General features: G+C 39.9%; 1 protein-coding gene across 5 annotated transcripts in view; it reads right to left on the reverse strand.

Annotated features, from left to right (window-relative positions):
- IGF1R (insulin like growth factor 1 receptor) overlaps window positions 1–25,116 on the reverse strand; it is a 151,230-nt gene that overhangs the window by 12,816 nt on the left and 113,298 nt on the right. For 4 of the 5 annotated variants that reach the window (XM_031587776.2, XM_090149077.1, XM_031587778.2 and 1 more), the window contains 15 exons: window positions 24,103–24,317; window positions 22,015–22,141; window positions 21,001–21,239; window positions 20,700–20,867; window positions 20,300–20,504; window positions 15,493–15,779; window positions 13,901–14,037; window positions 12,740–12,899; window positions 11,664–11,769; window positions 10,240–10,310; window positions 8,404–8,633; window positions 8,017–8,127; window positions 6,883–7,042; window positions 4,564–4,693; window positions 194–328 (listed from right to left, as the gene is read on the reverse strand). In XM_031587776.2, the coding sequence (XP_031443636.1) occupies window positions 194–328; window positions 4,564–4,693; window positions 6,883–7,042; window positions 8,017–8,127; window positions 8,404–8,633; window positions 10,240–10,310; window positions 11,664–11,769; window positions 12,740–12,899; window positions 13,901–14,037; window positions 15,493–15,779; window positions 20,300–20,504; window positions 20,700–20,867; window positions 21,001–21,239; window positions 22,015–22,141; window positions 24,103–24,317 (2,481 nt within the window). The remainder of the gene's footprint in view (window positions 1–193; window positions 329–4,563; window positions 4,694–6,882; window positions 7,043–8,016; window positions 8,128–8,403; window positions 8,634–10,239; window positions 10,311–11,663; window positions 11,770–12,739; window positions 12,900–13,900; window positions 14,038–15,492; window positions 15,780–20,299; window positions 20,505–20,699; window positions 20,868–21,000; window positions 21,240–22,014; window positions 22,142–24,102; window positions 24,318–25,116) is intronic. The other variant, XM_031587777.2, reaches the window with a different exon arrangement.

Here is a 25,116-nt window from a genome sequence, read left to right on the forward strand (position 1 = left end):
CCCACAAGCAAAGGTGTTTGATGGTAACTCTAATTACTACAACACAGAAGATTGACAGAGACTGTTCAAACAGCATCTTGCATTGCAGTCACATCTTAATAGCCTCTCCTGTGGCAGACAGGGCAGGAGCAGGCACAAAGGGATCATGAAGAATAAACTGAGCACTGAGACAGTGGTAACTGCTGACACTTACAGCATATCAGGGCAGTTGTCTGGTTTTTCCAGCAGACCTCCTTCCATCACAAAGCGGAGCACTTGCTCATTGGTCATGCCTTGGTACGGCTGCTCCGCTAATGTTGCAATCTCCCAAAGTACAACACCAAAAGACCTGGAAAACAAAATAATTTTAGAAAGCCAAGCAATGTTTACATGGATATTTTTTTTTGATGATGCTGAGCAGGTTGGTTTTTGGGGGAGTTTTCTCTTACAAAAAAATCTCTTAATTTTCACACCGTAACTTACAGGTGAGAGCTGATCATGATTATTCAGTAGTCCAACACTGCTTCTTTATAATGATTCTGCAAAGGTCGATCACTAAGAAAAGCCATCACAGGCTCCTTGCACTGACCAGAAGCCTCCTAATTCAGAGGACAGCTAAGCTGGGCACTTGTCTGGACGATCTGTACAAACCTCACTTCCCTCTCCCACAGCTCTGAATTCAGATTCAAGGCGCCCTGGGAGGTAGGAAGAACAGCAGAGAAGGAAAGATGCAGGTAAGGGAAGAAGGAAAAAGAATACTGTTCCTATCAAACTCCTGTGCAGGTTGGGGAGCTGCTGCAGAGGTGGGTTTTTAAAGAATGACCAACCAGCCCCAAAGTGACAGAGACAACAAGGAAAAAACAACAACTCTGTGCATTAAAGAAATGAAACCCAAAGTCTTCATGTGACATCTTTCAGGCACTGCTGATAGCAGCTGAGATGACAGTGAAGCAGAACTCTAAGCTTTCTTTTCAGCGCAAGCTTCTTTTTGTCAGAAATCCTCGAGTCACACAAATTTCATTTCAAAGCTTCCATTTTTCCCTACCACTCCAGGCAGCAGAGAGCTAAACAGTAAATGCACCCACCACACCTGTGTATCTCAGCTGCCTCCCCATTAGAAGCAAACCAACCAACCTCTGTTCCCCAGGCAGAAACACTGAGCAATACTTTCCATTTGTCTCTCTGATTTCCTCCACGTTCTAAGTAAAAAATGCAAAGTAAGGATCAAGGCATTTAAAATACAGAAACAACTAACTGAAGTGATCTGTGAAAAAGGCTGAGAAGCAGCAGAAATGTTCTCCAGCTCCCTGAACAAAGGCCTTACACTTTGCTGCTTCAGCAGTACAGCTAAGTCACAGGAAGAAACCCAGCTACCCTTTTAGCAACACCCCGAAACAGAGCTCCTAACTTCCCAACTAACTACAAAGGACAGTAGAAGTGAAAAACAAGAAGTTGGTCTAATAAGAAGAATTGATTACTGGTGAATAAAGATAAACACAATTATGTAATTGGATAGTTTAGATGTAAATATCGACACTTTCTAAAAATACCTCGATTTAAAATTAGTTTATTGAGCAGACAGATCAAATTGTCTGCCCTGCATTAAACAGTCATCTACTTTTAGAGCTGCTGCGCAATGAACAAATCTAGCTGCTGTCTTTACTTCTGTGGCTAAAATGCTGAGTCAAGTTTAGAGACAAAAGCATGGCTGTGACAGGACACTGCTGTGTAACCAGGGGTCCAGCACTATTAGCTGGTTATGGTACAGTTACCTTTCTGTTATGGTTACCTTTCTGTTATACACTGGATGTGAAGCGGCTTGTAACTGAAGCCAGAAGCCACAGACAGACCTGCAGCTGTTAGCCTTTCAGGGGAGGGAGGAACAGAGGGTCAGTTCAGCACCTTGATGGCTTTGAAGCTGCTTTGATCGCTGCAGAAATAAGGAGAGCAAGTTCTGCACACCTCCCAGCCACATTACCGTAACAAATACACGTACACTGCTCCTTCAAGGCAACCACTATCTCAGGAAGAATGCAAGATGCTGAAGACTTATTTACAGAAGCACACCCTCATCCTGAATAGTATTACACTCATTTTAAAATGTTCTCCTACACAACAAGTGTTCTTTCCAACTACAACAACAACACTCTTGTCTAATTACCTCATTCTTCAGCCTGGAGAGCAATAAAAGAATGAATTGCCAAAATAAAGCTCCACCCTTAAAAACCTCCAGACACTCTTGTGCAGTTTGCCATTTCACCTTACAGCTTATAAATCTTGCACTCTGACCACTTGTAGTTTTGTCTTTTTGACATTTTGGCTTCTAAAACTGATCTCTAAGAACATGGAACCAGATGTCACAATTTCCTACCAAAGAGGCAGAGAAGAACTATCTACTTTTTTTTGTAATATATTGTTTGAAAAAAAACATGAATGGCCCCTCAAAAAAAATGGCTCAGCAAGTTTTCATAAAGCAACTTCAACACGGGGACTCAGGTGATTATTCCTGGGTATGAAGAGGCCTTCAAGGTACACAATTAAAAGTTACTGAGAAGCAAACTAGAGGAAAACACTGAAAATTTTTGATCTGAATTAAAAATGAAGACAATCTCTATCCATGAATATGTGGCAAATGCAGGCATTACACATTCTAAACAAGTTCCTCGTGTGGAACCAGCTGCTTTGTTCCTCAAGGTAGCATCCCCAAATGAGCTGAATTTTAGGAAAAAAAATCACTTCAGCAGTCACAAACCATGCCAAGAGGAAACTGAAGTACTGATGCGATCTGTGGAGCTGCAGTCCAGCAGTTGATGCCTTCCTCCTTCTATGCTTACAACTACAGATCTGTCAGATCTGACTTTTCTCCCCTATGTTTTCTAACACTCCTGTCAGTGAGCAGCTTTCCTTTATGGGATGTCTGCAGTAGTCTGGATACAGTACATTCCATGTCCCACTAGTAAAATGCAATCCTGTTTGATCAGTCTTGCTTTGGACAATGAACATTGTGTTCTGTTAACTCTAAGAGAACACATACACTTCCTGCAACAACTGAAGCACAAATTCAGTAATGACACTGAACTTCGCATCTCGTCTGTTACTTTGGTGTGCTGTGGAATCCAAGTTCACTTTAAACAAAAATGCCACTTAGGAGTTGCAGGTGAATAGGAAAATTTGCATGAACAACAGCAATACATCAACAAAGCTGAAGAGCTGATCTGCTACAGACGTGAAACAAAGGCTGAAGATGAGGGCCAGACTTGGAAGTTCCTGTTTGGTGGTTAGAAGAGGCTGATCTGCCAGCTCTTCACTCTAAGCTAAATTCACTTCTAAATCTGGGGATTTTTCTAGTGATGTATTTCAGATCTGTCTGCTTTGTGAAGCCATTACATGTCCCAGAATTGTTTTACTACAGAGGGACTGCCAGAAGCGTGGTTCTGTTAGGTGAATGGCAAATGAGGGCTTCCCCTTCAACTCAAAGTGGATATTTTCATTGAATTCCAAGTTTGAGGTTACTGGATACATAAGTTATTAGCCATATACAAAAAAAAAAAAAAAAAAAAAAAAAAAAAAAAAAAAACCAACAACAAAAACAAAGTAACATTCTGATGCTTTGCTTTTCCACTTGTTTTTCGAAGTTGATGCTGTGGATCGCAGCCCACTGACTCCAAAATCCTCAAGCTGTTTAAAGAAAACGCAGTTTACTACTAAAATACTATTTCTACTGACTTTTAGGCACTTGGAGGCAATCAGCTGCCAATTCTGTAACAAATCAGCAGTAAAAACATCTTGTTAAGGAGGCAGAGAAACCATAAAAGTCTGAGTAGAGGCAGAGGTTTTGCCAGTACACATTCATCTTTTGCCAAGGCCTCTCTCTCTTTCTGCAAAAGCAGAAAGAAGCAGTGGGGGGGTGGGGGTGAGAGGGACAGTGGAATGTTCCAGAGTATTATTTCTACTAAAAAGTTTATTTTGAAATTTCCTGAACGCCTCTATTAATAACTTCATAGATACAGCAACTGAGCAATGTGCTTTTAAAGAAAAACCTATTTCCGCATCTTGCGGTATATAAAGCAAGCAAACAAAGCCCCAAATGGAGGAGAATATACACGAGGGAGAGCTCCAAAGAAAAAAATTGGTAGTGTACACAAACCGTCTGCAAGAAAGTAGAGCTATTTACACAGAAGGTTTTGATAGAAAAGCAGGTCAGCACCATGAACCTTTCCATATTCTTGGCAACTTATAATGCTCTTCTTGAAGGAGGGCAATTTGAAAAATGACAACTTGCTCTTCCAGGTGAAGGTAATGTTCTTCACTGCACAAGTGATTTTACAACTCACAGCAGGAAATAAGCTGCACATCCAGCTTTGGAAATCCATTTAAGGCTCTGCCTCTGAGGGCAGAATAACCTCATGAGCCCTTGATTTTTGCAACAGAAACAACAGAAAGTAAAAAGCTTTGCAGTGGATAACGAGAGCTACTTTTGAGGAGCCAGAAGAAGCAGGATACTTAATTAAATCTAGGAAAATAAGAGCAGAGACCAGAAAGAAGGGGGCTAAAACTGCTTTTCCAAAACCCCTTTTTTGTTACCAGACATCGGAGTGCGTCGTGAACACTCCATCCTTCAGTGATTCCGGGGACATCCAGCGGACGGGCAGCAAACCTTTCCCTCCTTTCCGGTAATAATCTGTCTCGTAGATATCTCTTGTCATGCCAAAATCTAGAAGGCACAGGTTTTGTTAGTCTGCATGATGAAACAACGAACGTTTCACCTTACTACAAGCCACTGTCATCAGCAAATAACCACAGCTTGGTACAAAGAATCTGCCACCTGTCAGCAGACCTTTACCTGCCTGCCTAGGGCTGGCTGCCTTTTCTCCCAGCAAAACCAGCAGGCATTTTTACCACGGACATCAGCGGTCAGAGCTGGATCCAGATCAGCTCTGAATGATTTAAATATATTATTAAGGAAAGCTCTGCGGTTTATGTCCAAGCCTTGCAGCAAGTTATATCTTCTGAAGTTCACAGCATTCACAAATCTGCTCAATAGTTCAGTGTTTGTTTTCTTTTTCTTTTTAAAGAATGCAAATAACTCTTTTATTACTTATCCTATTGCCTTTAATTAAAGAATCTCACATTTTGAGGGAAGGGCTTCTCTCAATTTTTTCCTTTCTCCAAAGCAAGTTTTCAGTTCCTACGTAATATTCTACCTCAAATTCCACAGAGGATTAAGCTATTCATCTATGACTAATGCAGACCACTATTAAAGCCACACTCCCAGTTACACGTATCATGCCCTTAGCTGGAAATACGTAAGCATTTGCAAGGCTTGGCCTAACACCATCTGACTGGCACTCACTCCTTCCAGTTTTTTCCATACCATCAGCTTGATGCACACAGACTGGCTGGGCCTTGTACGAGCCTACTCACGCAAGCAACTTCACTTCCAGATATTAACAAACATTTAGTAAATCACGTGTGATCAAACTGCTTACTAAATTAAATGCTATCTGCTGAAACAGAAGGGCTTGGACAAAATTCAGTTTACCATTTTTTGTCTTGGAAATGTGGAGTGAAAAGAGAAGTCCTCCAGCTTAATCAATTCTCACAGTCATTATTACAAGCCTATAGCTTGTATGACCTTGATCCTTCTCATTCCTTACCTGCTAGAGCTGCTGATACCCCAGTGATCCTGACTAACAGCCCCATCTGTGCAGCCATTCCATCACTCCCACACACCAGGCTGATCTTACCCCCAATAGAAAGGAAAATTCTTTTGAGACATAACGCAATGAGCATAGGACAGCACAACACAAAGCTCCTCCTTTGAGATCTAAGCAGTCTGATCTGGCGTGTTCCAGCCAAGATGTTCCTAGACTGTGCCCATATGATGGGATTTTTAACACAGGCACATGAACAAGAGCAGTGCAGCATATTTCATGAAATGCTTTTTAGGTAACCATGCACTATGTTAAAGGGAGGGAAACACCACCTTCAAATCACAGAACTGTAAAACATGCTGGGGTAGGAACACTGGAATGGAAAGGATTTAAGGCTGACTTCCTCAAACCTGCAGAAAATGTATATAATTCCCCAAAGATCTCATTTCCTAATTAACTGACTCAAAATGAAATCATATTTTCTTTCTCCCAAATGACAGGATTACTTACACAAATTATCAAAATAGCTGAGTTAAGCTCAAAGAAAAAGAATGAGTTTCCTAGAGCAGAAGGCTGTTACCATACATGCTATTTTAATATGCACAACTTAAAAACAGCCAAAAGCTCAAAAATCACTCTCTGGAGGGAAGTCTGAAAAAACTCATCTGACACTGTTTTGGAGAAATGGTGAAGGGGGAAAATAAGTGGTGTTCTAACAGCAGAGCAGAGGAAAAGCCATTCTGTTGTCTGGAAAGCAACACTCCAGTTCACACTGGAAAGCATCCAGCTGAAATCAAGCCTTACATTCCACTTCTAATTCAGATATGCTTTAAAATTAATCCTAAAATTGTTTTTCTTGAATCAATAAACAGGAGATAGAATTATTTCTGCGCGTTAACAGAAGAGCAAATGACACACCAGTGGTAACTGTGCCATACACCCAGATGTCTGCAGCATCTGCACCTCAGATCGCTGCCTCACCCGCTCCTTTTAAGCCCACATGCTATACTACTTCCTCAACGGAACAACAGCAAAGAGAGGTATTCCAAGAGTTTCAAATCAATGTTGACTGCTCACACATCCTAAATCACAGCTAGCCTTCATATGAAACATAATTCATTCTGCAGAAACTAGAGCTAAGCTCAAAAAGATTTTAAAAACAGATTTAAAAAAAAAAACTAAAACACCTTCTAAGATGTCGATTTTTCAGGACGATGCTTTTCATTCCTGTAAACATCAAAAAACACACCTCCGATTTTCACTGTAAAATCTTCTGCCACCATGCAGTTCCTCGCTGCAAGATCTCTGTGAACAAATTTGTTGGCGTTGAGGTAAGCCATCCCATCAGCAATCTCTCCTGCCATTTGAATCATCTTCTTCAGAGTTGGAGGTGCTTGGCCAGGATTACTCTGAGCAGGATTAAGAAGATAAAACATGTAAGGGGAAAAGGAAAAAAAAAAAAACTATTTCTATACCAAACTGCAACATACTTTTTAAAATGATGAGCACTGTAGCACCTGCTTAAAGGGAAAACTGGGCATAACAAGCTGGTTTACAGATAGAACTTCCAAACAGCTCTTTTGTAGTAGGCCACTGGTCATGCCATTATAGGGAATACAAACAAGAAAGGTGTTGTTACTTACACCTGAAGAGCTTAAATAGCTTATTCAGCCTGGACATTTTCTGCATCCAATTGCTTCAGCTATTTGATACATTCAGTGCTCTCCATTTATACCACATACATTCTCTGTTGCACATAACCATGTACTCATATTCTGTTCCTGTAAATTACTCGTGCCAGAAATTCTAGATTATTCCACCAGTGGCAAAAGAAAACCGCTGTGCTCGTTCTCTACAGTGTCTACTATGTTTTCAATGTTCAGTATCACCTTTCAGACCCTACATCATAAGGGGCAATTTTAGCTGTTAGGCTGATGGCCTACATGTTGAAGTACGTATGTGTATTAGCAAGCACACTGATTTTTTAAATAGGCCTCATTTGTAATTATTTTCCAACAGAGGCAACAGGCAGGATATAGAACATGAAACAATTATCCTAACGTGCATACTTCAACAAGACAATCTTTTCAGCATCTTGACAAGAATTAGGTTAGACAAGAGATCTAATTCAAATGTGGAAAATCAGACTCAGTACCATAAGACAGGGCCTATTCCATACAGCACACTGGGCTATTTGCAGTAACTACCTCATAAAAAAAAAAAAAAAGCATTGCAGATCACACAGCAGCATCTTTTGTTCTTAGAGCTTAAGGACAAGGGCAAGAAAGGCTAATTGCCTGCTGCTTCCGACATGACACCTTTTTGCTCAAGATGATTTTGAGCGAAGAAATAAATAAATAAAACCCAACAAGTCGTGACTCACCTCTGTGTCTGGCCTCAGTGATCTCAGATAACTTTTGAGGTCCCCACGTGTCATCAGCTCCATGATAACTAGGGTAGGCTGGCCCTGAGAAACAACACCTAGAAGGCGAACCTGGAAGAGGAAAAACAAACACTCAGCTCCAGATCCCACTAACTGGACTCAGTAAGCATTTATTCATGTGATACGTAGCCCCAGACACCCACGAACCAGTGGGAAATGTCTGGAAGCAGATTCGTTTTCTCTGACTGCTGCTGAACAGCAATATTCTAATGCTGCTGAGTTGAAACCCAAGCACCTCTTCATCCAATGAGGACTTGCCCCAAACACCTCCTGCCCTTAAAGCACCACGGCCGTATCAATCCACCCGGTGACGTGTTCACAACTTACCACATGGTGACAATTGAACTCCTTCATCACCGAGGCCTCATTTAAGAACTCTATCCTCTCACGCATGCTTGCAGACTCATTGACTGTTTTGATGGCCACTCGGGTCTCCGGCTCATCCTTCACCACTCCCTTGGCTATTCCCTCATACACCATCCCAAAAGAGCCTTGCCCAAGCTCCCGGCACATGGTGATCTTCTCGCGGGGCACCTCCCACTCATCTGGAACGTACACTAAGCAGAGAGAGAACACACCATCACGTTCTGTTTTCCTAAACACTGGGGTCACTTTATGATATCAATTATCTGAACAATTTTACTGTAAGCAACGCTGGGCGTAACGTTGAGACCTTGCATGCAAATATTCCACGGTCTTTCCCATACAGAGACAGGAAGATACTTCGCATACAAACACATCTTAAAAGGACTGTGTAGATGGATGCACAGGGACTGGCAGAATGGGATAAAAATAAGGCACACGATCAGGGTCATTCAGCTCCTGCTGCTGCCCAGGAGCAGCCAGCAGAGGAACTGCCAAGGAGTTTATCTACAGCACAAGCAGCAAATTCCTCTGCAACAAGTGAAGTACAGGAGAATAAGACAGACATACAAAAAAGCTATATGTTTTTTTGTTGTTTTGCTTTCTGTTCTTTTGTTTCCTGTATGTTTTTAAGGATTTTCATCCTGTTTTGCAAGAGGTGAAAGAAATTCAAGTTTTTCAAGGTTCAGAATTATGTATACAAACAAGAAATTGAAACTAAACAATCCTAATGAACAATAAACCTTCATCATCCCAAGATCAGTTTTAATTCTTGCATTTTATTTGGCACTGGACACCTTCACCACTGTCCTGATGGAAATTTTCTGCAGTCTTCCAAACTACTTGGTGCTGTTACATTTTCTCAGGTGTGTTGCCAGTCATACAAACCCAGCATCCAATCCTCGGGGTAACAAAGTTCTGAGCTAGCTCCCAGCAGCACCCCCACACCCTCAGAAGATGCTTCAGACAATGTAAGAATCTCTTTTTATACAGTTTCCCTCAAGCTTTCAGTGGGCACATTAGATGCTTTTGTTTCTTCATTGGAATAAAGGAAGGAGTTATTTTTTGCTACCAGTGACAAACAACCTCATTTGGAGGCAACCAGAACTACTTTAAGCAAAACTCCAATTTAGTAGCTAAGCAAGAGGAAAGCCCATTAGCTGCCATTTCCAGCACCTTATTCCATTTTTACTCTTACATTCAAATAACATTACCCACATTGCATATCCCACAGAATGTTGTCATTTGCATCAAGTACAAACTTATTTGGTCAACGTGAAACTAGTCTGAAAAAGCTTTTTAGTCAAAGAATAACTGACTTCTATACTCAAGATATTAAAGAGAAAAAAAAAAATGGAGATTACATGAAAATGGCTGTGCTCATTTTAACACAGAATTGCCACACGTTCTGACTGGCAAGTGGTAAGCCAAGCATGTGGTGAGCTTGTTCCAGTAGGTCAGAATGGGGCTCAAGAGGACAAATAGTGAAAACATGGAATTCATGAATTCTTCCTTCATTCTAGTATCAAAATTACTGCCTAAGTAGGCAATGTTCTGAAAGGGAAACCCACCCAAGTTAATCTCAGCTTAATAAACTCCAGGAAAAACTTCAGAAACTCCCCAGTTTCAGTAGGCAGACAACATTCACATACAACTGCCTATGAATTAACTATGGGTGTGCAGATACAAAGAAGAGAAAGAGGTTTTACCACATCCCTTTACAAGGGTTTCATACCTTCTCAAGTCAGACACAAGCAGAGCACACAGAAGTGAGCACACAGAGGCTCAGGTCACACTTACCATCCGAAGCACTGAAGTACTCAGGGTTCACAGATGCATAAAGCACTCCGTTGCCCAGTCTGTCACTGTTCCTGTTGAAATATTTTTTTTTTTCCTTTTTAATCTTTAAACTCAAGTAATTGCAGACTGCCTATTCTACAGCTTTTCCACTGTTTGCTCAATCACAAAGTATTTACTGTACGTGGAGAGCTTTTCAGAGAAAGAAGACAAATCACATTCTTATTCTACTTCACATAATCAATGGGAAAACAGCACAGAACATTTTTCCCAGGAAACCTGCAGTCTTTTCTGGTGCTGATGTGGTACAGAGAAGTGTAAACACACAGTACTTTCAGCTGCTAGGCAAACTTCCTTTAAGAAAGGCAGCTGTGCACTGATACACCCAGGAGACTTGTGGCTTTAACATCACCTGCTTTTTACTGTGAGACAAAATTGATCATGCAGAGAACAAGGCTTTTTTTAGTTGGGTTTCTTCTATTCAACTACTTTATAAATTGGTTCTATTATTTTATTTTACTGGTGTGATTTTCAGAATAAGACATTTAGTGAGAGTTGTATGACTTCTTGCAGGGGGCAAGCTGTAGAAATAAAATTATCAATCAGACCTCAGAAAACCAAAGAAAACATTTCTGTGTGCTAGAACAACAGTTTAAAGAAGGATGGTTTACTCCAGTCCAGAGAGGACATGGGAAGGCCAGCAGGTACCTCACATCACTTGAGGCAAAACCCTTTCTGTAGTGCAAAGCCCTTTCTGTAATGCTTGGGAACTGAGATTACAGTGTGCACACAAAAGGACAAGAGCTGGAGATAATGAGATACTCAATGAGCTTAATTTAAAAGTATGTGTAACAAAAAAGCTCCACACTTAAAAAGTTGCAAGACAGAACATTTGCACTGACTTCTGCTAAGTTCCCATTATGTATTTCAATTAAATTAAAAAAAAAAAAAACAACCCTAGTTATTTAAGTACAACACGAAGGAAGACAAATCAGTTGAATGTTCTGTCCAGCATATAAACATTTTTATGTGTATGGAAAGAATTTAAAAAAAAACTTAAGAATTTGCAAGAAATCAGATTAACCTGACTTAAACTAAGTTTATAGAGCAACCTGCATTTCAAAGCATCTGATTATAAAGGTTCAACACATCTGCCATCACTGGATATGTTCCTGACAACCTTTCTTCTTCTCCTTCAAACATGATACTGTAATAAAAAGCCCTTTTGCATCCCAAGCAGCAGGCAAATACTGGCTAGTAACTCTACACCACCTCCTTCTACACACCAACAGGGCTGAATCCACCTTAGCTTCCCAAGTACTATGAAAGCTATTTCACTTTTTATTTTCTAACTTGCTCCACAGACACAGACCTGAAAATAAGCATTCCCCTCCTGCAGTTTAGCTTTAACCGCAAATGTAACTCACCTCTTCTTGTTAAAGACATACAGCATTATCAGCAAACCCCCAATGATGAGCAGGAAAGCAATGGGGAGCACAATTATCAAATGGAGGAAATTGTCATAGTTTGCTGCTGCAACCAACAAGAAAACAATTGTATTAAGGTTTCTATAAAATCTCCATTAACAAAGAAACATTCAAAACCCACTCAAGTATATTTCCATACACGGGAGAAATCAAAGTACTCATTTTCTTGTCTGATGTGGAAAAATGTACTCAGAAACACTCCCTGACTGCAGATGAGTGGAACAAGAGAACAGAGAGTGAAAAGCATTAACTTTGTACAGAACAGTGTCTGTCTGGAGTTTGGTTTCACATGTTATGCTTGAAGACTTACATTCCTCAGTGAACAATACACAGTTGTTCACTTGTATATTAACCTTTCTTTTCCACCACCTTTTGTTCACCTTGCAATTGCTCATACTTCAGAAGATATTCACGTTGGTTTGGAGTTCAATTTTCTGTGGATACAACTGCTCTTCAGCTAAACACAGAAGTTCCTGAGAAGGTCTCTGTGTACCCTGTACAGAGCTATTCTTCCAAAACCTAAATTGCTACCACTCTCAGGAGCAGTATCCCGTTTCATTAGTACCATCTTTATCACAACATTCCTAAGATCAATTCTAAAGTATAAAAAAATCATACTGATATTTAAATAAAATCTGCCAGGGCAAATCTTAACGATCACTGGTTCTTAAATCACTTTGCAATTCAAAGTAGGTGTGCTGATTATCACAGTTTCTGCACAATCCGACTCCAGCATTTAACTCCTAACATTACACTGGGCTGTGAGGTGGGCATCAGAGGGAGCCACAATAGTAAACTCTATGCACCCATCACCTGGCTGCACCTTGTATATGTACAATGCATGCAACAAAAGGACCACACCTCCAATACACCTGTTGCTTGTAAACAACTGTCAGAAAGTAGAACAGAGAGGAATTTCCAAAACACATCAACGGGTAACAGTATTCAGAGTAACCTTAGGAATTTTCAAAAAGGCAAGTCCCCAGTTGGACACAGCCAAGCAATACTGGTCTTACATTTGGGTTGTACATAGAAAGAGACTGGCTCAGTCCAAGATCCATTTCCAGCCAATGATGTGGCCTGAACTCTAGCAGAATAGTTTCCGGGGTTCAGATGAGTCAGCTTTGCCCCTCCAAGCTTCTTGTATTCCTGTCTTGAAACACATTCTCGTTTCTCCTGAAAGGAAAATTTTGTAGTTCATGTTAAGATCTTCAATCTCTTCACTCTTGAGAAGAGGGCATGGCTGCAACATAAGCTCATCTGTATAACTGAATACCCCATCTGATTAGTTTTAATTCAAACAACTTAAAGAGATGTGGAATCCAAAACCTGACAAAATAAGACAAAGGAATGAGACACTGCTTGTTGCTGGTTGTTTAAAATCACCATCTCCATCACTGATATGTATCAGCACTTAGAAAGAAGAAAGTTAAAACAGATTCCATTTTGTGTCTCAGTTGGGACTAAGTTAAACACTGTTCAATTATTAAGGACTTGATAATCTACAGATCTCTGAAAGAAAGCAGCTACCATAAACACCACATAGAAATTACTTTGCTTAAGAATACGGAAAATGGGTCTATTCTGAATATTACATTTTCAGTGAAAGTCACAAAGATAACTTTTGCAGTGCTACCAGATCTCCAAGCTTTTTATTACAGCCTGCAAATGATTAAAACCAAACCATTAAACTATTAATTTTTACAGACTGAATGTACCTCAACATTGTATCCCCCCCACCCTTACTCAGTTTTGAGTTATATTTGGTATTTTAAAGCATAATAAAAGTCATAACTTGGAAGCCCTTTCAGATTCTCATTTACAAACTGCAGTTGACTCCCGTGGGCAACGAGACTAATAGGAAACTCCAAAGATTAATGTGGATGGCTGCTAAGTCACTGTCTGTGGCATCAAGTGCTGCGTGAGCTTTAGCAAACTCAAGTGTGACAATGTTAGCTTTTAGTTACAGAGGCTCTTCACGTAGCGCTATGTCCTTTGTACCGTAAAAGTCAAAGCAGGGAAAATATTCTACAGTTGTACTTAAACCTAGATTCTCTGAGGCTGAAAAAAACAGGATGACAAATACTACCTTGGTTAGACAGTCTGATGTGACAAAATAAAAGTGTAAGCTAGACTAACAAGCAGTAAATATTAACAGAGAAGTGTCAGATCCTCACCTCTCCATGCTGCCCATACTTGATTTCATACATTAGTATCAGCCCATTTGGATTTGTAGGCTCTAACCACTTCAGGTAGACGGTATTTTCTTCTTTTGCTTCCCAGGCTACTGTTCCTGGAATGTTATCTGCTCCTTCTGTAAAATATTTACAAGTAATGTGAGAAGAATACCTACTGCTAAAACAGGAACTTAGGCAACAGTTAATGGTGGGGGAAAAAAATAAAAGTTCATACTATTCTTTAGGTCACAAAGCACTGAAGGAAGTACTATCTGAAGATCCAGAGAATAAAATGCATTGGCCAGGGTCTGGCTGGATAGATTAGCACTGCATGAACTGCTGATTGTCAGAAATGAGGGTGTACGTACAGCTTCATCAGATATCAGTGCTGTTTTACTAAGTGTGCTATATTTGCATGACACGAACTGCTTATCAGCATTTGGTTCTTCATTCCAAGCCTTTCACTACATCAAAGCCATGCAGACACAACTAGTCCCACCAAATGGCTGCAAACAACAACCTGCTAGAAGGACAGCAGAATCTGCCCCACTGCCATCCCTTCTCTGTAGGTAATCTTAGGAAACTACTCAATCTAAAACAGGGTCTCATCAGCAATCCAGCAGTTGTGTTTATCCCCATTTTCATTCTTGGTCATTTTATGATGTTTATTCAAATCCTAACAGGAGTATGAAGACAGTTTCAGTCTTATAAGGTTCAGAATAAAGTAAAATAATTTAGCTTTTAATTTTCAAAACCATACAATAAATATCTGGGAATACCTATGTCCCTTTCCCGGATCTTACATTTTTCCTTACTTCCTTGAAGTAATACCTTTATTGACACAGCTGAACCCAAATTATGTTGGAAACAAAGCAAAATTACTACCACTGCATCAAATATTCCCAGCCATCTGCTGGAGTCAGAAGCTCTTGGCTGGATGCATATGAGCTTACACTAAAATCATCTCTATTCTTCTCAGAAGAAGTACAATCTGTATAATTCCCAAACATGAGTAGAGCATTCAGTGTTTCTTATTTGAAGTATTCTAGATGCCCATGACTGGGCACAAAGCATCTCAGTACTCCTCCTGTTTCCAGGCTGGACAAATGCTTGGTCATTCTGTTACAGAAGAAACATTTGGCAAGCATTTCCACCAGCAGAACTAACATCTGTAAACAGTTCAGCATGAACACAGAAAAACTGAACACCAACAGAGAAATGTTCCCTTGTCTCTATTCAGCATGCAGGGAACTGAAGAATAAAACCTTTTAATCCATCGTGTCTGCGCCTCTCATCTACAAAGCTGGGAAACCATTTCTCTCATAATCATCTAGGTACTGGAGGCAGGGCTGCCCTTCTCCAAGATCAGAGGACAGGCTCAATACAGATAACTCAGTACACAGGAGAGACCAGATGAGACAATTTAACTATTGCAAGAAATTTTCATATAGTTTTAATATATCATCTCCTCGTGTTCAATTTTTATTTCATGCTCCCAACACTTCTCTGTTTTCAAAGATTTGCCCCCCTGAGACTCAGCTCTTCCCAGAAAAAAAGAACCCAACAAAACCTTGATGCTTATGAGAGCATACCTGAAGGCATGGTTCTTGCAAAGACAAAGTTGGAAGCGCTGCAACCGAGTGTGTCAGCTTCATGGTTGCAGCTGTGAATATCAATGCGGTAAAGAGTAAAAGGCTGGAGATGGGAGATCACAGTTCTCTCCTTGCCATCCACTTTGGTCTCAAAGAACGGGTATTCCACCTCACTCTCCTCTGCATCAGAAACGTTGGTGAAGTGATCTGCCCCAGTTGTGTTCCTGTTTCGAGTGGCCAAAGTGGCATTTGCAATGCGGAACACATCCCTCCGCTTCCGATCAGGTCTGTGGAGCAAATACAGGAAGAAGACCTCTTTAGAGAAAAATCACTTTTCCTGTAGGTTCAAGAAAACTGGTGAAAAAACACAGTAAAATAGGTAAGTGCTATTAAGAAGAAAAGCTAAATAAAGAATACTGCAAGGCAAGAAAACAGCTCTCTCTTTAGCTAAACCTGCAGTGCATCACTACATCCTATTACTCACTTTTGGTTGGAAATCCATCTCTGAAGCTGAAAGTGAGCCTCATGATACATGTGCAAACTTATGACCACCCTGGTGCTGGCACAATAAACTGAATAGCAAAGACAGTTTCTCTGTTATTTAAAAAGCAAACTGGATTTGTATTTAATGACAATAATGTTGAAGCTTAAAATAAAAATCATATGGTAAAGGCTTAAAAAGTTAGGGAAAAAAACGTACTGAAGTTTGCTCAAGTAGCAAAGCTAACTCTCAGTGGGCTTAACTTGTTGGTCTTTTCAGTTGCAATGGAATTGCAGAATGCTCTGGACTGAGAAAAGAAACCTTGGATGGCAGCTGAAAGCCATGAAAGTCAACCACCATCACTGCATGGTCATTTATGCATCTATGATTCTCTTACCTGCTGTAAAGAAACAACCTTCCTAGATTCTTCCTAGAGAAAATGCAGCACTAATTTTGTGTATAGCAAAGAGTTCAACTTCACTTTGCATCTATATGAGATTTGTGCACTGAATTAAAAACGTGAGGATTTACAGCAATGCCACTACTTTCTCAAGTCTAAGGAACAACTATAATGGCCAGGCTTGAGTGGCATGACAAACATCAGTATAAAAATACCCTACAAATATTTTGCTGGTATGAGCTAACCAACACACAACTGCTAAATAAAAGACATGTCACTTGATCATGTGTCAAGTCCATGACTGTTTTGCCCATAAGCACTAACTACGTAGGCAGGAGAGCTTCTCCACCTCCCACTTTCCTCCTCGCTGAAGTCACCTGCACTGCTCACACATGGATAGCAGAGCACCAGGGCAATTAATTGGCCTGCATCCTGCCTCACCTGCCACCATTGAGCACCTGGTCAGTGCAATGGCTCTCATTAACAAAGGTGAAGTCTACCTCATTCCTACAAGAGTAAGCTGCAGATCAGGTGCATAATGTCTTCCCCAAGCACACAACAGGAATAAGCTGATGAACAGGAGAAATTAATTCACTACCTGACGAAATGTCAGAACATTCAGTCACAAAGCAGCATGTTGCAGAGTAAACCAAAAAGAGCCTGACTTGATTTTGAAATCTGGCAGAGAATAGATGCTTTTTTTTTTTTTTTAGGAGTTGACTACGAAATTTTCCAAAATCCTTTTTCTATGTCTTGAGGAGTCATTCTGACACTCTCAGATGCCATGTAAACCACAGCACAGAAATAAACAAAGACAAGAAAGAAGCTTAAGTTACCAATAAATTGTTTTAAGGAACATACAAGCCAATTTAATTTCTTGTCAGTGGGATGTGTGAGCATTTCACAGGAGATGCAAGCTTTTGCTTCTCCTTTACAGTGATATTTATGGAAGTTACTAAATCCTATTTAGCTTACTTTGGAAGAGTACCCATTGACTGTTTCAATTCAGTGGAAAGAAAAAACTTTTCAAGTCCTAAAAGCACATGGAATGACCTCCACCAACCATCTGCACAAATTCTGTGATAAAAGCAGTAAAAATACAAAGCTTGTTTCCAGTCAACAAAAGCACAAATTGAAGTATGAACCCAGAAAGCATGCCTTAATCTACCACCTTTATGGGATGCAAGATGTTTCACTCTTTGGTGGTATCTGAAAAAAAGTCCAGTCCTAGCTGGTCTTTGGGGAAAAACAAAGAGAAAGCAACACTAAACTTGGTGGTAAAAACTATAATCATATCACGGAGAGAAAAAGGAAAACAAAGGAAAATGCGATTAAAATATCTAGAGATTGGACACTACTGCTTTGCTGTCAAGCAGTTTCCTGCTCCGGTGAAAGGCACAGATAAAGACAAAAAAGCAAAAACCCAAGAAAACAAGGAAAAGGTAGGAGATAAAAACATGAAAATTCATCTATTCTGTTGAAGGAAGGAAGAAAAATAAGACTTCATAAAAATGAAATCAAATTAACATTGGTAAAAAAAAAACAAAAGCCATTTAAAATGAAAGCTAACTGTTCATAAAATCACAGAATGGCCTGGGTTGCAAAGGATCACAATGCTCATCCAGTTTCAACCCCCTGCTACGTGCAGGGTCACCAACCAGCAGCCCAGGCTGCCCAGAGCCACATCCAGCCTGGCCTTGAATGCCTGCAGGGATGGGGCATCCACAACCTCCCTGGGCAACCTGTTCCAGTGCCTCACCACCCTCTGTGTGAAAAACTTCCTCCTAATATATAACCTAAACCTCCCCTACCTCAGTTTAAAACCATTTCCCCTTGTCCTATCACTATCCACCCTTGTAAACAGCCATTCCCCCTCCTATTTATATGCTCCCTTCAAGTACTGGAAGGCCACAGTGAGGTCTCCCTGGACTTCTTATACTCTGTCAATTTTTTAATTACTTCTGAAATACCTTCTATTACAAACAGCACGCATCTCATCCTGCTCATTACAGAACTAAGGAACTTCATGAATAACTTTTCGTCCTGTGGTCATGAGCATCTGTTCAAGACTAACCAGAGTCCTAATGTTTGAAATCTACCTCATGACTACAATAACCACAGTCATTCAAGAACTGCACACAATATTAGATCAACAGACTTCAAGCAAACTTAAAACCACACAGCTGAATATTTTCATGCAGTATTACATGCTGCATTTCTTTCACAATATCCTGGAGACAGGTAGAACACTGGAAACAAATACCACTATTGAGGCTTACATTAACACGTTCAGTAACTTCTCCCTTTGGAAAGAAAAAAGCATGGACATCAGCAGGTAACAAGCTGCTTAGATCTGTCCCACAGAGATATTTTACTAACTCATAATCTCTAATTTCCCTAACATAACATCTAAAGTTGCTTAGCTATGCAGCTATTTCTGAACATTATACTTTATCTACCCTTGCTGTTACAAAACACACCCTTATGGCAATAAGTTAAGCAAAAGGGGAAACAGTGAAGCTTTCAGGAAATTCTTTGTGAACTGATCAGCTTATTTGTTACTGTCTGAGTTCAAAGTTCTGAGATTTTCCTTTTGTTTTGGGAAATGCAAGCAAATTGGTGAGAAAAACAACACATTTTAGATGACCAGACTTCACTGAAATAAAAATAATCTTTTGTAAACGCTACTTTGATAGATTTTCAGGTAGTTTATAACTTAAAAATGACTTTCAAAACTCCTTCATATTTCATAAAATCCAAAATAAGCTCATATTTGTACCATCTCACATTGCACAGGGGGACCTGGGCAGTCAGGTGGCTGCTACCTTACCTCTGCAGCTGGTTCTTATCATCAGTAGCAAAACACTGCATAAATTCACATACAAACACTAAACACGAACCAGCCAAAGCTCAGGTACAACACTTAGCACCTCCAAAGAGAGACAGTACTTATTTCCTCATTTTTTTTGGACAAAGCTAAGAAGCACTGCAAATATTGTCCCAAAACCAAACAGGTAAATCCAAAACTGCCTTGAATAAAAGTTTAAAAAAAAAAAAACAAAACAACCTCATACTGGAGAGTAATATAACCCAGTTTCAATGAGCAACAGAGCCACACTTCAGAGTACTCAAACACAGGACTTGAACATAAACTTAACCTGTCAACAGTGACAATGGATAGCATGCATGATTGAAAACTGATTCCTTACAGAAACTGTAACATGTTAAACAGCTGTATACTGTGTGCTAGGCTCCAGGGTCCAATTACCTAAAGACCAGCTTACATAAAGGATAAATAAGAAACTCAAGGATCAAAATCATCAATTCATTCAGTAGTATCTATTCTAGGATGTAGCATAAATTACCATTCCATGTGATGTGTAAGCAGTAATGTTTACAACAGAAATAGAAGAGTGGGTTTATTAAATATTTCCCTGCAGGATAGACCCAGGAAACCAGTATGGACACCATAATAAGAGCACTGAGAAAGCAAGACCAGTTTCATTTCTGCAAGGTGAACATGTCTGCAAATTTCAAAGCCAAATAAATCTTCAGATTGGGAACATAAGCACTTAAATGGCTATTTAAAGATTACATTTGAAATCCTTCATCTGCCATGTGTTGCTCATCTTTGAAACTCTCAGAGACAAAGAGCTGCTCAAGTGACTCTTGACTCTGAAAATAAACCATCACTGAAGTCTTCGAACAATATAGGTAAGAACTCTCACTACTAGCTAAAATTGAGAGAGTGGGATGAAAATCTGCATCTAAGAGACTGCAAAGTAAAAAGACTGCAGACTGTCTCACATATACTGAGAGACAACGTTGACACGTTTTAGGTATTACCTATATATTCTTTCTCATTCAGGAAGCCTAAGCTCTAGGAAATATTAAAAAAAAAAATGCAATTAGCTGAAGACCATTACCTGGGGACAAAGATGGAGTTGTGAAGGAAGTTCTCGAAGACTTTCCGGTACTCTGCTTCCTCCTTCTCAGCTTGTTTTTCTGCCTCTGTCTTGGGACAAGCACAACAAGGTCCTTTCTCTCCCCCACAGCCCTCTGGCTTGGTGGGTTCAGTAGCTTCTTCTGTATCAATGGTCCCATCAGCATATCTTCGAATTGGGACTTTATCTTAAAAGAAAACGGGCAGCTTATTGCTTTTCTCTCTGTGTTAACAACACGTTAACAATCCAGATTTACACATTCCTTTATACTTGCTTCACAAAAGTACTATGAAGCATAGCACAAGCTTTAGCCCTTGTAAGTAATCTATCCTGGCAGGTAAGAGAGTTACAGGCATTTCAAAATTATGTTCAGTGAGCCTACCTTTGGAGCAGTAATTGTGTCTGTAAAGGTAACTGTCCTGAGGTTGCTGCTGCCATCGTACAATATAGTATGAGAGGTTGCCATTGGGAAGAGAAGGAGGATTCCATTTGACAATCAATTGTGAAGAGGAGTTGGATGCTGAAATAACATCCAAGGGAATGGATGGCACTGGCATGGAAAAAGAAAATGAAGGCATTTTAAACCTAGTACATACTGCAATGTATTTGGATGCTTTTAAAATCCCAGATAATAAACATACCTAAAGTGTTATCAACTCTTCACCAAGAGACAAGGACCTTACCTGCAGCATTGGTTCGTATATACACAATTTCACTTTTTGCTCCATGAATGTGATGGTTTTCCATCATTGTGAGGGTAACAGCCTTGACATAAATCGCGTACTGAGTCCAGGGTTTTAATCCCTGCAGTAAAATTCCAGGGTCATTCTCCTTGTTTGGTGGCAGGTCAACATCGACCATATTCCAGCTATTGGAGCCGCACGCATCCTGTCCATCATACTCTGTCACATTTTTGAATGGCCTGAAACATTGGGAAAAAAAAAAGGTGCAAGATATTTGTTTTCTCCTAAAAATTGTCACACATTTATGCAAGTATCTCACTTCAATGATGTCTCACCTCAGCCTTCCACCTAACACCATTCTGAACCATGCCTTCAACCCTCACCCCCCAACTGCTTGCAGAGTTATTAATGTACTTATTTGTATTTTGACTCTACTTTAAAGCTGAGCTCTTACAAAGATATGCAAAGGTAGATAGATCTCGGAAGAAATTACACTCCCTCCGGTAACTGCTTCCTACTTCAAAAAATTCTAATGCAGATAATTACTGAGGTTGAGAAACCTAAATAATTTCAAATACTGAGTAAGACAAGTCATCGAGGTGGTAGGTAAAACTCCTGATACGTGACGTCCTCTTAAAGCTATGATTAGAGAATATCTCAGCAGAAACAACAGTATGACTTAGCTCCAAATTAGTGCCCTGAGAATACTGAAGCCATCCAACTCATTTTCCCAAATTTGAAACTACCCAATGGATTTGGAATCGATTTATAGTCTTCAGGCAATATAATCCTCAATTTAAAGGGTTTTTTTTTTTTACTCAACCAAGAATAAAAATCAAATGAAGGCAGGATGTGAGGATGAATTATGTAAACTGAATGAAATATGTAAACTGCGAAGTAGAAACTACCAGAAGGAGTTTTGCTGACTATCTCGTCTCAGTAAAACAACAGTCAGAAGAAAACTGCCTACTATCCCTTGACTGTCTCCATTTGTCTCTGAAGGTATCTACTCACGCTTCTTTGTAGTAAACAGTGAAGCTAATGAGATCTCTGTAATCTGGAGGGCGATACCGTTCCCACGTCAGCTTAATCCGATTCTTCAGTGTTGTGTTGGAAACAAAACGCAGAATGTGGCTTTCACCTGCAACACAGAAAGACATCACAGGGCTGAGTCATCACTGTACTGCCTGATTGTTTTGCTTAATAGGTATTGCTTTTTCTTATGTACCAGTTTTTGCTAATTAGTCTTTCCAGCAATGCCTATGATACCACAATATGCAGGCAGCCTTTGTTTTCTTATACCTTAGTATTTCATCCTACCATTTTTGAGTGCTTAGGGGTAAGCACTGGCCTGGCCTTGGCAATCATGGCAGTGAACACTGAAGCTACTTGTTCTTTAGGGTTTTTTATTTTTTGAAGCACATTTCCTGTTAGTGCACCATCAGAAAGCTCTTGAAAACTACTTCAGCCTCTCCCTGAATGAGAAATCGAAGTCGTGTTTATTCACAGGACTGGTTTAGTAATACTAAATTCATCACCAATTGCAATGCAAAGGCAGAGGTGTAACTGGCCTCCATATTCTCACTTTCTGAGACAATTTTAGGCAATTACAATTTGTCTTCTGGAGAATAGACAAGATAGAAAGGAGAAAGAAGTTTATATCCCTACTCATTTCAGGCTGGACCAAAACCTCCGAAACTCAGATCATATACTGCACAACCATTTGATGGCAGCAGCTTCCAGCTCCTCTTCTGAACACAGCTAGATGGAAGCTGGCAGCTTTGAAATGAATGGCTTCCCACTACCAAGTCACTGAGTTTTCCAATCCAAAACAAAATAGCATTTTAAAAACTTAATGCTTAGATGAAGAAATTGTGTTCTAAGCATCAACTGTGTGGCAGTTTATAATGTTTCATACAAGTCTCCAAAAATAAAGGGGGTTTCACCCTCATGTACACTGGCACTGTTGGTGCTATCTTTTCAAAGGCAGTTTAGCTTTTGTTGATTCTTTTCCCCTTCTCAGAGTCAGAAAGCTTTCTGTAATGTTTTTTTTTTTTTTAAAACAGGCAGCGGCTGGCACTTGCCTCAGTGGTAGTAAGGACTGACTGTGTGTCTGTAACTCCTCCAGGACTGCAAGCCTTTGCCCTATTGAATGTGCAAAGAATGGAGTGTACTTACAACAAGGATCTATGCCATCTGCATTTGTGCATCGTGCCTAAAGAGACATTCAGCAGAGTACGTGCCCTAGTTTTGTGAATACCATCCTGAACAAGGGGACTTGACTTATACACAGGACATGTTTTAATTTACTCAGCTCCAAGAGCACCACAAACAGACCAAAGAAAAATGCACCATCAGTTCTAAGAGTCTGAGTGTGAGGTCAAAACCGTAAGCATTCTGCCTTCTTAATTCCTACAAGAGAGACTGCTTGTAAATGTGTTGGTTACACCTGGAGACCTTATGTGAACTCCACCAAAGCCTGCACAGGACTTTCCAATATCGCAGAATCCAAAACTAAATGCAGACACTGAAGTTTAAACACACTGTAGGACACTAAAAAAAGTTTGCAAATCAAAAGCAATCTGAAAAATAAAGCACAAAAAATTGAGCATGCAACAAGCACTTCTAGTAACAAAATGCAATATTTGGCAGGAGCTGAAAAGAAGCTCAGAAGTAACACAAATGGTATTTTAGTGTCTGTGAAATCATTATGTAGGCAGCTTCCTTAATAACAAAAAGAGTACATACATCTGAGAGAGAAAAATACCAATAATTATGTAAATTTGCAAAGGAAACAGAGCAACTGCTCTTCATTGGCCATACTAAACATCAAGATTTTACTGACTCTGTTCCTACTGATATAGGATGCTGTTGTTACAAAAAAGTATTCTGATGGCAGATTTCTTCATCAGTTTTTATAGATGATGCAGTGACTATGTAACCACAGTTGTCCACAAATACAAACATACTTTCAGCTACATTTGCACAAAACAATCAAGCAGAATGCCTGAAAGCCTAGCATAGTTTCTAACCTCTACATGTTGTAACAGTCAATAACACAGCCACGTGGTGAATGGTTTTTTGTTTTGTTTTTAAACTTACAAGAGGCTCTCTCCCCATTGTTCCTTGGATTTATATCTCCTTTGCTCTGTCGCCCTTTGGTTCCTGAAACTTCCTCCATACGGTAGATCTCAGAAACGCACAATTTAGGATTAAATGCAAAGTACATTTTCCCCTCCTTGATCGTCAAATTATGATGGTTCCAGTCCCACAGTTGCTGTAGATTGTGGTTATCAAGTACATAAAAAGAATAATTCCTAGAAGAAAGTTTTTGAAGGAAAATATCAGTTTTAATTCATCACCAATTCCCACCAAGAATATCTCAATATAAGCAAACTTTAAAATTCTGTACTTCCTCTCATTAATTTAAATCGGTATTCAGCAGAGTAAATGATTTTCTTCTCTCCCATGGAGCACGTTTTCCTGACTGCTCACTTTGGTCAGAGGGCAGGCAAATGAATATCAGAGGACCCCAAGGCTGACACCACATTGTGTAAAGCCCACTCCAACATATGTTTTAATCATGGATAAATATGCAAGCTGCTGGAAAGAATACAAATTCATGTCCTCTGGACAGCAGATCTCTACAATAGATTTTCCTTTTTGTGCCAAATGGGAAGTAATGACCTTGTATACCTTATGGGAAGGAAAGCAAGCTGCAGTTCTGACGATAAATAAAACGGTGAACACAGCTGTCTTGCTTATGTTTACAAAAGCAACTGTAAGAGTTTGCATAGTGAAGCTTCCTTGCCTCTGTGTCTTAGTTTACCTTTTGGCCCAGCAGAGGCTTCCTGTGCTGTGCCAAGTACAGTTGTGCCTATACATCAAAACTGACAGAGAAGAGTTGCACGGACTGCACAGCACAGGACCCAACTTCAAAGTGCAGAGCTAATAACACAGGCTGTGGCAGCACGTGCTGAGCCCATTCCCAAAACACAGCAGGGGAAAAACATGAGCATCCTTTATTTCCACAGACATTAGATGCAAAGTTGTTTGTGTAAATCCTATCACACAGTAAGAAGAAATTCCTGGTGCCACTCAACTGTGCTGAACTGA

The sequence above is a fragment of the Phasianus colchicus genome, chromosome 12 (genome assembly GCF_987193195.1).
Source record: "Phasianus colchicus chromosome 12, bPhaCol1.hap1.1, whole genome shotgun sequence".
Classification (NCBI taxonomy): Eukaryota; Metazoa; Chordata; class Aves; order Galliformes; family Phasianidae; genus Phasianus; species Phasianus colchicus.